The following is an 18,017-nucleotide window of genomic DNA, read 5'->3' as shown; positions in this document are numbered from 1 at the left end:
GCAGCCACAAGCCAGGCTGACAGCTGCCAGTACAGCGGTGATGGTGGGAGTCTCTCCTGCCTCCTCAGCAGTGTTAAGGATATCTGACTGCAGCTTAGGTCTGCTCCCCGCTGGCAAGTGGACATCCCCCGAGGGCTGCCGGTCTGCCAGAGGGATGTCTGATTGCCAGCTTTGGCCCAATCCCCTGAGGAGCAGGCCTAAGCCAGCAGGTGGTCATCCCCTGAGGGGTCCCAGACTGCGAGAGGGCACAGGCCGGGCTGAGGGGCCCCCCAATTGCACAAATTTTTGTGCACCGGGCCTCTAGTACTTTAATAAATTCAGAAATAGGGAGAACTTGATAAAAATAAAATCTTAGAAACTAAAGAGAGTGCAATGGGTAACTCCCTCACATTCCTACAAATGTAAAAATGAACTAAATGATTGTAAAAAAAAGAATGATCACAAACACTCAGACTGTGCTCACAGTGTATTAAAAACTAACACTCTGTGCATATCAGCTCAGTCATATATAGCTGGCCTTTGCAAGGACTTTAATTACGTACCAGTGACAGCCTGAAATACAAGGTTCATAGCCACAGTGTTGATTGCTGCTACATTTATTATCATAGCCATGCTGACTCTAATGGTTCAGAATCTAAGAAGTTGACCATCCAGTGAGAAACATGAAGCCAAGCTCTAATTCACATATTTTAAAATACTTTCAATAATTTGGGGGATAAAATGGTTTATGTGTGCATATTATATCAAGGTGCATGTTATAAATGCTTTGAAAGGTATGGATATAACTCATAGAGAAATATTGACTCAAAAGAGTGAATAGGAAGTCGGCCTCCAATGTAGAAAATGGCAATAGGTTTACAGGCTTCAAATATGCCAGCATATATTTGTCTGAGTCAATTTCACCAGCTACGCAGGAGCTGGTGGAGATGTAGACTGTGACTCAATTGCAAGTTAGGTTATCATGCTCAAGTCAATTAAAAAGCAGCACAACTACCACAGTTCATATGTTCCAGAGATACAGAGGGGTGAAGTGAACCCTCCAGCTACATTTGGTGCCAGATGAGTCTTCCTTAGAGTAAAATGCACTGTTTGGGTTTTAGCATTAATGAAAAGATGGGGATAAATTGGAGATAAGCCAGACAAGAGGGTCAACAAGACAAAAAACAGATCTCCCATCAAAGGTTAAAAGTTGAACTTACTGGGACTTAATGACTGAAGCCTACCTGACTCAAATGCAGTACGGATTCTTGCAAGGAAACATTGTTCTCCACCCTACAGTATCTGTGAGCAGGCATGCGCATGCACACACACACCAGGAAGAATGCACTTACACCAAAGATCAACAGGAATCAATTAAGCAATGTCTGGACCATAAAGATGATTAAGTCTTTTAACAGACCACTATTACAAGTTCTATAACTTCTGTTCCTAGAGACATGTAAAGATGGAATTGATAGTGCTTTCTTCAACATTATGCCCTGTTAAGGTATACAAACATTTTTTTTAGGGAAACACTGACAAATGTTCTTTTAAATGCACTAATCTTGTTACCATTCGTTTCCATTTTGCAGGAACAAGGATTTCACATGCTGATGTAAACAGGCTGAGAGGACGCACAGGAATGGGAGGAATGGGTGAGGGCCTTCACATTAACTGGGATGTGAGGATGGCTATGATGACTGTCACACAAAAAAGGGAAGACAAAAAGAAAATAGCCATCTGTCTTAGAAATGAACTTGCCTTGGTAGAGCACTTGAATTGATGAACACTTGATGCACTTTCCCACTTAAGAATAATTTCACTATTCCAGAATTGGAGAGGATGAGCTTTCCTTTTGAAGCCCTTATTCTGCCCATAAGCATATTCTGAGATAACTGGCTCTAGTTACTTCTTTCCCATAGGTGGCCTCATCTGTGCCATAGGACCACCTTGGATGGTTAGACCACAGGTAGATGGCCTTCAATAAAGACTAAGTGGAACAACTGCACACATAGTATTTTCCTTCTTGAGGACTCTGCATGTGAGTAGTAGAGGCCATGTGAGCCGTATACGTTACTCTTTCCTCCTAGTTGTAGGACTTCCACTCAGCCAGCGTTCCTGTGGGTCTGGGTGATGTCCCTTCCGTCTTTTAGTTTCACTTTTGAAATGGTTGTTCGAGGCGGCAAACTCCGGCGTTAACCTATGCCGCCATCTTGGTTCTCTCTCTGACAAATGTTCTTTTAAATGCACTAATCTTGTTACCATTCGTTTCCATTTTGCAGGAACAAGGATTTCACATGCTGATGTAAACAGGCTGAGAGGACGCACAGGAATGGGAGGAATGGGTGAGGGCCTTCACATTAACTGGGATGTGAGGATGGCTATGATGACTGTCACACAAAAAAGGGAAGACAAAAAGAAAATAGCCATCTGTCTTAGAAATGAACTTGCCTTGGTAGAGCACTTGAATTGATGAACACTTGATGCACTTTCCCACTTAAGAATAATTTCACTATTCCAGAATTGGAGAGGATGAGCTTTCCTTTTGAAGCCCTTATTCTGCCCATAAGCATATTCTGAGATAACTGGCTCTAGTTACTTCTTTCCCATAGGTGGCCTCATCTGTGCCATAGGACCACCTTGGATGGTTAGACCACAGGTAGATGGCCTTCAATAAAGACTAAGTGGAACAACTGCACACATAGTATTTTCCTTCTTGAGGACTCTGCATGTGAGTAGTAGAGGCCATGTGAGCAACGATTGGCTTGGAAGCAGCAGTCATATGTTAGAGAACAGCAAAGGCAAGAGACAGCTGCACTACATTAGCAGGGAAGCCTAGAGGACGATCCCCGGTGGCTCTTACTGTGAGAGTAAAGAAGAGACAGTCATGGGACTATCTCAAATTCTGAGTGAATGTTTGGATCCCATCTATTGTAGTCACAATGAGGCGTAGCTGCCCTGCAGTTCCTATTTACTTTTGGCTATAGCATGTCTAATATCCTTTTTGGAAACCAGTACCCCACATTCAGTCATGTGTGTTGGGTAGCATTGACCCAGTCTTCCATTTCCAGGAATATGCATGTGTATTGGGCCTGGATAATCAGAATATTCTATTGCCTTGGTCATAGGGCCAGGGGACACAACTCAAGGCAAGCCAGTAAGAGTTAGCCCATGGACTTTTGCATAATTGTTGGGAAGAAAGAGCTCTCATTGGGGTTGCTAGGATGGCAGGATCTAAGCAGAGACATTACTGCCAAGTGTTTACTGTGGTTTCAGAAGAACCTGCCTGAGAATGCAGTCAATAGAGAGGAAAGTAGAGCCAAATAGATAGATAGATAATTGATCCCCTGGATCTTGTAATGCTGGGAGCTAAGATGCCAGTGACATGGTTTTCCAGTAGCATGAGAAATAAATTCCCTTTTCTGCTTTAGCCAGCTTGAGTTGGTTTCCTATGAGCATTATATTGCTCTTCTTATTAAAGCTGATTATGATGTTTTGTTGAAGCCAAAGCCCTCACTCCAGGATCCAGTTTTTCTTATTCCAACTTATTCCCTTGAATTACATTTTTACTTGGAAAACATAAAAAAGTATCTCTTACACGCAAATGAGCACAACTAACACCCTTCTTTATATTACTTGACAAGTGGTATTATGTTGAATTTTCTCAATTTGGTTTACCAGGGCACGTGCAAAATTTAATAAATAAAAGTGTGGTGCACAATGGGCACTAAAGTGAGGCCTGAGTTTTAGTCCTAGGCCTGACATTAAATGACCTCATCCAAGCTGTGTGACTTTGGGTGGGTCATTTATCTTCTCTAGGTTCCTGTTTTCTCATTGGCACAATATGGGAGTTAAGCTAAATAATATCAATAACAGTTCTATGTATCTGTATTCAATGTTTTCTAAAATGATTCTTAATTAGATTACATTATTCTATACAGGTCCTCTTTACTGTTCCTCCCAGTTATAAATCTCCATAACTATCAATAGCTCTTCAAATCATTTCCTTACCTAGAAATGTCAACTGCCAACTCTTTACTTTTTCTGTAGTCTATCCGTCCATCCATCCATCCATCCATCTCTTCATTTATTTAACGAGCATTTACTGCATGTTACTACAAATTAGGCCATATGCTAAAAGACATGGTTCCAACACTCAAGAATATACCACTCTAGTGGAAGAGACAGACATTCATGCCATTGATTAAATGAACCCATGAATACATATATAATGAATAACTTTGACAAATGCTATAAAGGACGAGTATAGATGCCTTAATAGCATATAATAGGGAGGTATGGCCTTAATGGGGGAATAGGCGAGGGGAAGTCTCCCCTAGAGCAGCACCTTGAACTGAGAGCTGATGGATTAGTGGGAGTCATGTAGACCAAGGGCCTGGTTTGGACCCTCTAGACATAGAACGGCAGCAACAAGCAGATGGTACTTGTGGCTGTCTCGTGGTAATGTGCCAGAGGGTTTACCCATCAACTCTTCCAAAACCCTTGGTGAAGATAATCATCATTATTCCCTGCATTGACAAGAAGATATTCAGAAACATAAAAAGCATTTTTTTTTCTCTCTTTCACTTTAACTTGACATCCCTGGTTCTTGTTTTTTTCATTTATTGAACAGGAGACTATGGTTATATGCATGATTTCTAAGGTCTCTCTCATATTAGGCATTTGATGTTTCTAGAAATACACCTGAGTTGTGGAGAGGGTGAGAAGAGGTCATCAATCCATCAACACTTATGGCTATATTTAAAAAACAAAAAATCAGCATGAATTCATAATATAAAAAACATTGTAGGAATTGTAGCTATTGAAATGGAGGTTGGATAGAGCTAACATAGTTAATGCATTCAATGTAGAGAAACTACAGTGAAGTGTTTTCTTGGCAATTGAGGTATTTAAAGGCAAAGTAACTCATTTTGATCATAGACTGGTTTCTCTGCTCCTTATCCTCTATGGGTTCTTCAATTATAATTCAGTGTAAAAGGATAAATGGCTGATAAATCCATTTCATTAAAAAAAACCCCACAAAGGTCATCCAAAAATATCAAGAAAAGGGCAATCCAGTTGAATCTGAACAAGCAATGGTAGAGGCAAGCTCAGCCTCATGTGCCCTTGAGTGGCCTGCACATGCCTCAGGATTCCTTCCATCTTACACTGGTTCCTGGGACCCCTCGAGCTCTTAAGTCATTTGGAGCAAGCGACACCAGAATTTCTAGGACCCTGACATCTGTCAGTCTGAATGCAAAGTCTTACATTTCAAATCAGACAGCTCCTTCTAGAGAAGGAAAAAGGACAATAGCTGCTATTCCTTAGCATGCATAATCAATGCTGCAGGAGTTGCTAGGCAACAGGCAGAAAGGCTTCAAACGTCCCGGAGTGTCTCCAATGGAGGAAGAGCAGCCCTAGCAGCCACTCCTCAGAGGTGACAGGCTGTGCAGACTCTGGAAGCTGTGACCAATTTGTTTCATTCCTTAGAAAAATCCCTTTATTTGGCCAGGACTGAACCATGGCTCATTAGATAGTCTTTGAGGTGTCCAATGGGCCCACCGCCCTAAAAATGAGCTGGTCAGGCTGGCGAGAGGCAGCTCCAGGAAAGGTCCATGTGTTATTTTGATCCAGTTTATCCTAGAGTATATGGAAGATCTGACTTGTTCTGTGTATGGCTGCAGCCTCTGGATTCTAGAAGTTAAAACAAGCATCCTCTTGGAAGCCTGTAGTCATTCCAGCAAATCCTCTGATTTCAACAAAAATGCACAGTCAAGGTCAGTGAGATGAAACTTCTTAGGTGTGCGACCTTGGAATAAATGTTTAAGCTGTAGGCATGTTGTACACTCTACTTAAGATAATAATTTCATTTGCATTTCAAGAAGGAGACTAGCAAAGAGAATAAGGCAGGTTTTGATAAAGGGGCAAATCCATTTTGTTTTATTTTATTTAGCAGTGTTGATGAAAGAGCAAACATTCTTCATAGGTCATTAATTTGTAAACACTTACTTGGCAAAGCCAGGTAGCGTATGAGGTATAGATTCTGTGTTTGGGTCACAGGTAGAATTAGGGCTCTGATGGGGATTTAAACCATAGAGAAGCCTGACAGTGGTGATGGGAGATAGGCCAGGTAGAAGCATGCCATGGGCAGGACAGCTGGCTACCCTCCTGCCACTGGCTATTCTTTCGTCATTACTAGCCCAAGCCCTAATGTCCTATCTTAGCATGTGCTTGGGAGGAAATTGCCAGAAACCAATTCCAGCATTTTCAGCAGGGCTGAATCATCTGTAGTGGCAAGGGCATTTCCCCAAACCTGAATAGGATACATTAAATGGATTGTTTGCTGCCAGACAACTAAAAGGCATCTAAATCTACATATTATTGCCTCCTACTGGCCAAACACATAAACAGCCATAGGCTAATTCCCCCATTCTGACAATGTTTGTGTATACCCTTTGAAGTGTTTATCTCTGCCTCACCTCAGGACAAGTTGTGTTAATAAAAAGCAAGGGGTCCTGCGATGAGGGGACCTTAGACCTTAGACCAGAGAATTTAGGACTTAGATCTTAGTTTCTTTTAAGCTAAACTCCTCTGGCCCCCAAATGCCTTTCAAAATTATATTTCTTCTCTGGACTCCTATTTAATCTACGCACAGCCTTCTCCAGATTTCCTGAACCCTTATCGATGCTGGAACAAGATCCCCGGCAGGAAATGTATCATATGAGTTTAGGGTACCCTAGATTTAGCTATGCAGCATCCTGTCCTTAAGGACTTTGCAAGAAGTACTGAGAGGCAGGCGCAGAATAAGGAATGATATGAAGATGAAAGGCTATACCAAGGAATTTTGTGTATCTGTCTCTATACTAGCTGAGGTCTCTCACCTACTCCTCCACTGTCACTTAAGATTCCCTAATCTCCCTGGATTTTTTTCACCTTCAAAGCCTCTTACCTTATGAGCCCATAAAATAAATTCAGAGTCTGAAGGCCCAACCTAGCCCCCTTGTGGCCCCCAAACAACAGTGGGAACCATGGGCCAGTCCCCTTGTCTATAACACATGGCTGGGTCAGAATTAGATGTTCCCTAAGCTTCTTTCAGTTCTAACATTTGATCAGTGTATGAATCTATAAAAATAGAGGCACCTTTTGGTCTTATTTATCCAAAGGAAAAAAAAAAGATAGCAGGAGAAGAAAGCAAAGACTGCAGATTTAATGCTGCCAAGTGTTCTGAACAACTTGTGCTTAAAAAACAACAAACTTTTTGAGTAAATGAAAGAAAAGAGGAAGCAACTGCAGCAACAGGGATTAAACATCCCAAAGTCACTGCAGGATTCTTACTTTACACCTTGACCCATTTGACCTCAGCTTTCTCCTCCTCACTCCTCTCCTCTCTTTCCTACTGTCTCACCAGCCCCATTTGCCTTTCTGAGTGAGGTAATGTTTACTGGATGGCTATTACATTTCCCATCCTTAGAAAGGTCTGACCTTTATTTACCCCAAAGTGCAAGTTTAAGGAGCCTTTCCTGAGAGTCTAGGAATGCTGATGCCACTGGGGTTACTTACTTTTGATGATGAAAAAAGCAAACCCACAGTTTGCATTTCAGTGGACTTTAACAGAAACTGTGTTTAGTCTGCAGGATGGGTAAGTTCAAGAATAATTTTCTCTCTCCTCAGTTACTCATTATGTATATGCTGAATTATTTTAATGCTAAGTAAAACAGTAATGAAATATACATTTGCTTTTAAAAAATCAAATTGATCTGCTCACTAGTAAGCAAATGCTATTCATATAAATATTCTGTATTTGGCAGAAGCAAAGAAACAAAAAGCCAAAATTCAATCATCTTATATTAAGCTAAAGAATTGCATTTTAGTACATTAGCCATGTCCATGTTTATTTGCCACTTAATTGATTTTATAAATAGATGCCTCTTTTAAATGTTTTACAAATGTTATTCAATACCATGGTGTTGTTGTTTTTTTGTTTTGACAATGCATATGTAAAAGATTTACAGAGTCTTTTGTGTTATTTTTATTACTTCTTGTGTTTTAGAGAGCTCAGCGTAAATTTTATCCCTTCAGTAATGTTTATCGTATTGAAGACCAGGTCTCCTTTCTGAGTTTCTGAGAAAATGGCTATGATAAAGGACTTTAGGGCTTCTTTGTTTTAATAAAACCTTGTATCTGCTAAGGTGGCAGAATCCACAAGAAATGCCACTCATCCCAGAATAAAATGACACATATACTACATACAATCCTGGGGCCTTGGAGACATTTGGGAGGGACAAGGTGTAACAGAAGATGTCAGTGGAACAGAGGCTGAGAGAGGGAGTGAATTCATAGTTTCCCTTTCGGAACCTCAACGTGAGAACAGGTGTAGCTGAGCTGGACACAAGCACCAAGCAGTCAGGGGAGACAGGCTGAGTCTTCAAGCCTTAGCTGGTTGGTTTCTGTCTGAAATTTAGTTAAAATTGACTTGAAAGAGTCACTCAGAGCTAGTTACAGCCTTTTTAGGTGCCCCTAGAAAGAACCTAGGGACACTTGGAAATGCCCCAAATATCCTTCCCACTGTCCACTTAGTTAAAAGAGTTTGAATACATCCTTCATAACCGACATGCTCCTGAATTGGCCACTAAAATAAAAAAGTAACACTTTCAACACATTACTGAGACCGTGGATAACGAGACATTCTGGAGTGTTCTCTTACCTTCACAGCCACCAAGATCTTGTCATGCTCAGGACAGAGGTTATAGCATTCAGCTAGGAACACTTTTCCAAAGGCCCCTTCGCCTAGCTCCCTTTTCAGAACAATGTTATGCCGCTTGATGTGCTGAACAACTGTGAAACAAAGAGAATGGAAATTAGAATCAAAGCACACAGAGGGGAGGCAGAGGGTGGGGAGTCTCAGGGCTCATGTCCGGGCTCTTCTCTGCACAAAGCAAAGCAGAGGAGAAGCCCAATGTCCACCCTCACAGTTGGCTTGCTCTCCAGAGCTCATTTATTGTCGTTGATAGAAGTGAACTAGGGACTTGCCTGTTGGCTGCAGAAGGTCATTAATGGACTCTACTGACTAGGAAAGGGGAGAAATGCGAAAAAAAATGCGCCTTAATGGCAGGCCTCTTTCTTACAAGCCAGATGCTTTGCATCTATTTGTCAGTCACATGTCTAGTGGGGAAAGGAATTTGCGTCAATCATTTCCTTCCTAGGTTGGCTACTAATGATATATCCTTAACAAGATATTGTTTGGCTTTGCCTGGTTTTGAACCTACATAAATGGAATCATACTATATGTATTCTTCCATATCTTGCATCATTCATTCAACAATGTCTTTCAGATTAAATTTTATTGAGTTACAGTGTGTGTAGTAGTGATTTCATTGCTTTTACTGCTTTATAATATTCTGTGGGAGGACTGTACTGCCATTTGTTTATCCATTCTATGTTGATGAAGATGCTATACAGTTTCTTTTTAGATATAACTTGATATAAAATGCAAGTGGTGATTAAGGTTTTACTTTAATAGGATTTTTCCCCTGGTAACTCATGTGGTTTGAAGCAATGATGGTTTCCACAGGCCTCTGGGAACTCAGGGTGATAAAAATCAAAAGGTCTTTTATGAGCAACAATATTAATGAGTCTAGGAATGTATATTAATATCTCATGCTCTGGTAGCAACTCCCGGATTGAAGAGGAGAGAAATGTGTTCATTAGGTAGAGTGCCCATATAAAGAGATAAATGTAATTCTTGCAGAGAATTAGCTGCCCTATTTAAATCTAATATTTAAGTCCATGGTTGTCACATGTTCACTGGGAATTAAATAGCCACTTGATTTACTTTACACTCTAACCAGATCAAGGCAAGTATTTAACTTTTCTATCCCATTTAATTTACATTTTCTTTTTTTAAAAACATTTTCAAAGGAGGAGAAAAAGTTGGTAGGAAATAAGTTTATAGAGCTATGGCAAAAGGCCAAATTTCATCATCTCCAAAACTAAAATTGATGAGACCAGTTTTCCCATGTTGACCTTGAAAGCAGTAAATGCCTCTTTTCTTTAAGAAATGGCTAGTTTGTATTAATTTCCTTTGTTGTCTTGGAAAATAATAGATTACATGGATGGTGGCCTTTTGCCAATGTATTCTCCTGAAGGCGAGTTAATCTCTTTTGTAAAACCTATAGCCCAGGGGCACAGGTAACCATTTGTGTTTGTATCTGCATTCCTGACAGTGTGTCACAGTGCTTTGCATACGGTTGGTGCTGTAAAATATTTGTTGAAAAATGTGCTGAATCATAATACACAGCAGGCAAACACTGTATAATCATATTATCTCAGTCAGTGGACAATCCTATTGAGTATGAAAGCAATGCAGAATTCTCTGAGATGTCAGCAGCAGGGAGAACGACTAACCCGAGCTAAGTATTTCTTCTCATTCTCCTCCGAAGAGCATCAGTACTCATCCCCACCTGCCTCCTTCCTGTTTCCCGAAATAACCATGGAAGTCCTTGGTACCCTCTCAGGGGATCACTTCTTAATCAACCTCTCATCCCAGCTTTGCTCATAAATGTCCCAGGCTGAGTCAATGCTCATCCCTTCACCTTGCTCACCGACCTTTCTTGGAGCCTTCTGGGATGGCTACCTATCATCCGTGAGCTCTCCTTAAATTTCCCTCTACCTCCTTGATTCAACTGAAACCTTGGCTATGCCCTGAGGACATCTATGCCTTTCCCCTACAGCTTTCTCAAATGCCAGCCATCCCTACCCCTTATCTGCAGGTACTTCAGGTCCTTGTGTGTGATTTCTGGCCATTACTCTCTCTCTCTCTCTCCTGCTGGAAAGAAGTTTATAGAACTATGGCTAAAGACAAAATTTTCTAAAGCATCTAGCTATCCTAAAGCATCTATCTTAGGGCGCCAGAAGCCTATACCACCTCTGCCCCTCACTGCTGACATCTTGGTTCCTCCTCTCACACACTGAGCTCCTGGTTGACACATTCCTTCTCCACCCCACCAGTGTTATCATTCTCAGTGTGCAGGGCACAGAGAATGGTTCAGTCACTTGCCTAATCTGTAGAAACACTAGGCCGCCATTTCTTCTGCAGTTCAGAGGTGAGGCTCTGTGGGAGTTTTTGGCTGAATGCATGGCATTAAGGTGACTTTTTCTAGGGCCAAGACTTTCTTAATACAGGAAGCAGTGCTCTGATTCTGGACAAGCTCCTTATCTCATTGTTGACTAGCGTTTTGAATATCACTGCCTTACAGAGCCCTATGTGTTTGGATTCATTTATACAAAATATCCTGAGTGAAGTGAATCTAAGGACTCTATAACAAATAAACCACCAGGTAAGCATGTCGATTCTTTACACACTTTCTTTCCCTGAAGTCAGTCAATTCTCTTCTGAATCTTAGAGACCTGATTAAAATCACATCAAACCCAATACGAATAACTAATAAAAAATAAATAAATGCCCAAACTCCAGCATAAATGGGTTCCTAGATTTGAAGGGAAAAATTGATTTAAAAAAAGCTTTATCGATAAAGTTTCATTTTTCACCTTGCCAAAAGAAAAGGGGGCATCAATAAGAGGTATACGTGGTGTAGGAAATATACCGCCAAACACATGTGGTCTGCAGACTGATCTATGTACATCAATATAGTCAAAATAAAGTGTGTGATTAGATTATTGTGCAAATAAATTTATTTTATAAAACCAGGGAGAAACTGATAACTAGCAATAACAATCAAGATGAGCAGCTGTGAACTGTCTAGCCATCTTTGTCATTAATGAAATTTTCCAAAGTGGAAATTTGGTGCCCTTTGTCTTTTGCTTCATGTGGACCAGAGCTGAGTAGATTTCCGGTTCTGTATTAGCATTACATTACAGCCGCTGAAAAACGCATTTTGTCATAAAGTAGCTTCTGTAGTTTACAGAGATACCGGCAGTTTCAGATGGTCGAAATTGAATTCCTGGTATTGATATCACCCAGAAGTAAATTTTATACACACACACACAGGCTATAGATAAAGTATTAATCTGTGTCTATAACCATTACCACTGAACCTAAAAATAAATAAATAAATAATTAAATTCCTGTCTACTCAGAGTTGAAGTAAGAAATGTATCCTTCCCGTTTCCCCAGAAATGAGGTTTCATAGGAAACCTTGACCCAGTCGACATGTCCTACTCAGCACACAGACCTTGAATTGAGACACTTCTTGAGTTTCTCATACATGCCAGCTACTAAGTGATCTGCCTTTCAAAAGAAAGATATTTTAAAGTTTTGAACAGGAAGGTAAAATGTAACATGGATTCAGAAGATAATATTCTGTATTAGGAGCAATCTCTCTTCTTCTCTACAGACCTAAATGTAGGGCCAGTTGCCTACGTGGTTCTCTCTCAGAGGGCTGGGTGCTGTGATGGGAAGAGAATTTAAAGTTCTGTGAGGCTGACTCCCTCCTGTTTAACAGCTGACCAGCTGACCGGCGAGACTTGGGGCAGGACAGTGACTTCCTCAGGGCCATACAGCTAGGAGGTGGCCCAACTAGGACTCAGGTGTCCTGACCTTCAGAAGAGCCACCCTCAGACTCTGTAGCACAGGCCCATTTGAGACTGAAGGCAGTGAGCGTTTCCTGAGATTAAAATAGTAACAGGTGTTTCATTTAGTTAATTATCTTTTCCAGTAGAAATGTTTCAAACATTCACGTTTATCGTCTGAAATGGGCCAAACATCTCATAATGAAGAATTTCGTTAAAAAATAGCAAATAAACATAAAATATGAGTGAGAAAAGCAGGCTATAAAAGTTAAATACCTTAGAAAGTGCTTAAGCTTGATCTGAATAAAATTAATAAAAATTATTTCTATCTATCTTGATGCCTGTTTCCTGGGTAGCATATTGAAACAGGTAAAACCATCTAACTTGTAAAAATAGATTTGTGTAAAAGATGGAAACTATGTTTTTGAACTTCATCTACATTTTTATGAAGATACAAGTTGGTATTAAAATGAAATAAATGCAATTAAGACCACAGACATAAAATGCACCAGGACAAGACACGGCCAAATATTCATAAATAATATTAATGATGAAATAAAATGTAATAATACTGAGCCATTCTTATGCACTTTTCAGCAAAAATTCCCAATGTGCATTACCATCAATTAATTTTCATATCCTTCTGAATGAGGTCAATAGTCACATTTATTCTACAGATGACACCACTATTAATTGACTCACTTACGGTCATAGAGTCATCCACTTATCCTTTTCCAAGTGTTATTTCTAATGAAATGAGAGGAAGAGAAGTGGGGGCCTAACACGTGCTGATTGCTATTATGAGCCAGAAAATGTGTTGAGAGATTTACGGGGGTTATCAATCTTCATAGCAATCTAGTAAGGTATCCCTATCTCCATTTTTTGATTAAAGTAAAAAGAAGAGGATCAGCTGAGCTACCTAATTCATTCAAGTTTGTACCATTGGTAACAGGCAGAGTTTGAGTTCTTTTCACTACAACACTCTACCTTTCCTTGGCCTTCTTATAAAAAAACAAAGTGAAAGTGTATGAACTCAACTTTGCCCACCTAGGGAATTGTGAGTCTACTTTTAGCAATTTTGTTAGGCAAAACTTTATTAAGCACCTATTATGGCCTGGGCATTTTTCTAGGGCCTAGATAAAAGGATGAGTAAAATAGACTCTAATTTATTGAAATTCTTCAAAAAAAAAATCAAGAAACTCAAAATCTAACAGGGCAGAAAAAAATATGTATATCTGTAACACCTTTCACCTTTGCTTCCTTCATAAAAGATTTTAGGTACCCTACGTAACCCTGCAAGGAAAACCAAAATTTAAATAAGAATCATCAGGGAAAGCGGCATGGAAGATGAAGGCAAGGTATTCAGTAGAAATACAAACATGCAAATTCTAGGGTATCACAGGGTTATTAAAATTAAGTCATAATTTGACCCTGAACTTCCCGGTATCAGAAGCCAAAAGAAAAACATAATAATTCACAAAATGTTTACTACTCAAAGTAAAAGTACAGAAACTCCTTGTGGTAAGATTCTTCATAGCATCTCATTTTCCAAGGAATATTTTGAATAAATTTTACACAGGGGATCGAAGTCCTCACAAAGGCCCTAGAGTAAATAGTGATTTTCCAAAGACTATTTCTTAAAGCATAACTCAGTAAGAGATAAACATATGACACAAAAGCCACCCCCAGTCAAAGCACTACACAGGGAGTCCACGACTCTTAACATCATGACATAAAAATCAATGTCTGTGGGCATACTCAAGATTGCTTTGGGGATGTAGATGAAGAATAGGTATAATTTCCCCATACCCACTGCTGGGTCTAGACTTATTAAGCAATCTAAAGTATGAATAAATAATAACATGAAAATTTAAAAATAGATGTGATTGAACAAGAGATAAGAATGGTGGGAAAGAGGGTATTTGAGGTAGGGGGAGAAGTTCAGAGTATATGTGCGAAATAGTGATTTCTCTTGGTTTATTCCTGAAGAGAGTGTAGATGATATTCTCTAAGAGTAGGACAAGCCTAAATGACAGAGGGGTTTGACTACCTCACTAGGTAGTAAGTTTGGGCACTAATAAGTCTGGACTCTTGAACAATGATGTCAATGCCCTTTGCCTTCATTTCCTCATCTTCAAATGAATACTTTTGAGCTAAATGGCATCAGGTCAGCTCCAGCACACACACATTCCACAACTTCATTCTGTATATGAGCCCTATCTAGAGCTATGACAGACTTTTGAGCCTGGGAGAAAAGTGATGAGTACAAATCATTAGATTATGCTGGCCGGGCAACTGGAGCCAGAGAAGTTAGGTAGGGTGTAGCTATAGCTTGTTCGCACAGAGGCCTCTGCTGACTGAAAGTGAGCACCATCCAGTTTTAATTTATTTTCATTCTCTAGCCCCTTATCCTTGAAATGCACACAGCTCAGAGTGACTGCCCCTAGGGAAGCGGAGATCAAGTCCTTGCCCCCAAATACAACAGAGAACTTTGCCAGGTACTAATCCTCTGTGTTTTCAGGGAAAAACAAAGAACAATGAGCCATAGAACAAAACCAAACTGGAGGAATCAGAGAGGCAGGAGAATGAGCCACAAGGAGGCTGAACAGAGCAAAAGTCAGACTGCCAGGGGCAAGGGGTGAGTGTAAGTGAAGACCTGGAAGTGGTAAGTGAAGCCTACACATGTGGGAGGTCATGCAGACAAGTGAATATAGAGGATGAAGTTGGTGATGGGGTTGAGGAGGGAGAAATTTGAGAGTGTGTATATGTTAGGAAGAATAATAGGAAGTAAGAAATTAAACAGGCACCAAAAGAAAGGCAGGGAGGGAAAAAAGGAGGGTGGGAGGAAAACTGGCAAGACAGATTCTTGGAGAAGACCCTGAGAGTACAGTGCGGTGGAGGATGCAGAAAAAGTCTAAAACAGAGAGCAAAGATTTTGAGTGAGCCACTTTTGAGGGCTTAATCTTGGATGTTCATCACAGCATTGAGTCACTGAAGGAGGAAGTGGACTTCAAGGGATTCCCAAGAGCCCCATGGTGTGCCTTTGGGCTAAGCTTTGAAATGGGTCTGGTGATAGACAAGATGGACTCTTGCAGGGTGACTCAGCACTCCTGGGAGGGTACTAGATACCAACCTGGATGCCCCATACAACATCCGATGGCAGCAAATGGCCCCTTCCTTCTAAAGCATATTTGATGCCCCCATGCTAAACCAGAGAACAGCTGTAGGGCATGCAGGAGCAATGCTTAATTTAACCCAATCATTACAGTAGATAAATGCAATCGAGTTATTTGAAATTAAATTACCCAAACTTCTTGTAGAAAACAGCCAAGGAGGGGGAAAGCCCCAGAAATCTTTCAAGCTGTTAGACTGACGGGAACACCACACTTCAAAATACACATACGGCACATCCCTCGCTTTGACAGCCCCTAACAGCCAAAATTATATCTGTTCTACACACTGGCATGTGGTAGAATTGGATTGATTTACCCTGACAGCCCTCCCTGCTGGAACAATACTTGTCAGTCAGCCCCAGCAATGTTTGTATTTTCAAGAATAATTATGCAGAGTGATTGTACAATCCTGGCAGGTGGGCCAGACAGTCTTATCTGCCTACCCCTTCGGCCCTGTGTCCCTGAGCCTGAAAGTTCTTCTTGCTCCCGAGGATGAAAACCATTCCTTTACCACCGTCTTCCCAAGCTGTGTGCACGAACCTCAATTTGAGGGTTCTATGTTGGTATCTGTTCTATCATTTGGGGTCCTCCACTCCTGTGCTCTCCTCATGAATACTTTTCTTCTAGTAGCTGCTACATTCTCCTAGTGACTTCTGCAGGTTAGTTGGCCTTTATCAACATACCTCTACATAAATCCTCCCATTGCAAAAGAAATCTTGTTTGGGGGGATAATTCACAAACCACACCAGTGTCATCATTTTGAAGAATTTATCCTAACAGAAGTATGTATGTAACATACACATGTTATGTACATATAACACAATTTCTGTAAATATATTCTAGTGAGGGAGCAGGAATTGGTAAGAGAAATAGTAATAATTCTATCAAAATGTGATAAATGATGATGAGAGGAGCAAGCCAAGCATTACGTGAATGGACAACTTGGAAGAAGCTCCATGGAGTCATTGAGAGAAGCATGTTAGAGTCCTTATGAGGAAAGCTTTGAACACAAGGGCAAGCACTTAGTCTATAGGCAATGAAAAGTCAATGGGCATTTATGAGGTCCAGAATTCCATGCCAGTTTCCCAGGCTGCTTTCCTCAGCTATAGACCCTGCCCAAACTCCTTAGAAAGGCAGATGCTCAGTAGAGCTCATAACCAATGACATGTGGCCAAAGTCTGTAAGAATGAGGGTCACAGACAAGATTTTGGAGTACATCCCAAATGTTTCCATGGCCTTCTGCCCAGTTAATATGCAAAACAGAATTCTATGATATTTTTTTAACATGCTTATTTGAGGACTCATATTTCAAAAGGTAATGCTAAAGTTTATTTTCTTCAAAGGGTTTCACAATACTTACAGCATCTTTCAATCAACTCCCCCCCCCACACACACCATTTCAGCACTTAAGCATCTATGTGAAAAGAACTATGTTTGGTGCTGTGGGAGATTCAAGGATTAGCAGGGGAAGAGAAGATCAACAGTCACTAAGTGCACATCTTCTGTGTGCTTGGCATTGTGTTAAGCATTGTACATAGAGTCTTTATTCAGACATCCTGATGGACTGATGGAGAGACATCATTGTCTCCATTTCAGGAATGTCATAGCGGAGTCTTGGAGATATTAAGTAATTTACCCAAAGCCACACAGCTGGAAAGTGGGCAAGACAAGTTAGGATTGGCTTCAAAACCCATGCAGTCCTTCCCAATAGAATACAAATCTTTCCCCAAATGATGGTCAGTCTACTAGGGAGATGAAACAAATACACAATAACAGTTGTTAAAGATGGAACATAAAACCTGCCATGGCCGATGTAAAAAATAAAGGGTGAAGGATGTTTAGAATGGAAAAAAAAAAAGCAAAAGCAAATCATTTGAGTATAGGGTTTGAGGTAGGAGGACATGCCATTTGAATTTTCCCTTATAAGTTGAGCAGGGCTGGAAATGTTGGTTGGAAAGAAGGGGCTTGTTGGACATAATGAATTATACCATTTCCAAAATACTAGAGTGAAACTGACTTGGTCATATACTGGGCCTTCACGTTAAAATGTGTCTGCATTAAAGTACAAACTCTGAAAACTATTTAGGTTGAACCAAATGAAATTTCTATTTGCACAGGCCCAAATGGGACAAACAGCTATTTCATATGGTTCAACATAATGTATTGCTAGGTTTTACCTTTGCAAACAGAACCTCTGAATGTTAGAAAAGAACCTGCGTTTTTTCTTTTAATTTACCTAAAAAAATTATGAAAAGGTATACATGCAAATGGTAACAAATAAGTAGTACTAAAGAGCTAAAGATGAAAAGAAAATGTACTTTTCCACACTCCTTCCTG

General features: G+C 40.3%; 1 protein-coding gene across 1 annotated transcript in view; it reads right to left on the bottom strand.

The window, feature by feature from the left end:
* The window catches only part of NTRK2 (neurotrophic tyrosine kinase, receptor, type 2), a 326,931-nt gene that overhangs the window by 75,352 nt on the left and 233,562 nt on the right, over positions 1–18,017 (bottom strand). Inside the window, exon 17 of the mRNA XM_006759498.2 lies at positions 8,684–8,814. Coding sequence (XP_006759561.1) covers positions 8,684–8,814 — 131 coding nt within the window. The remainder of the gene's footprint in view (positions 1–8,683; positions 8,815–18,017) is intronic.

This window comes from Myotis davidii, unplaced genomic scaffold (genome assembly GCF_000327345.1).
Source record: "Myotis davidii unplaced genomic scaffold, ASM32734v1 scaffold556, whole genome shotgun sequence".
NCBI classification, from domain to species: Eukaryota; Metazoa; Chordata; class Mammalia; order Chiroptera; family Vespertilionidae; genus Myotis; species Myotis davidii.
This window is presented reverse-complemented; position numbering and strand designations above follow the sequence as displayed.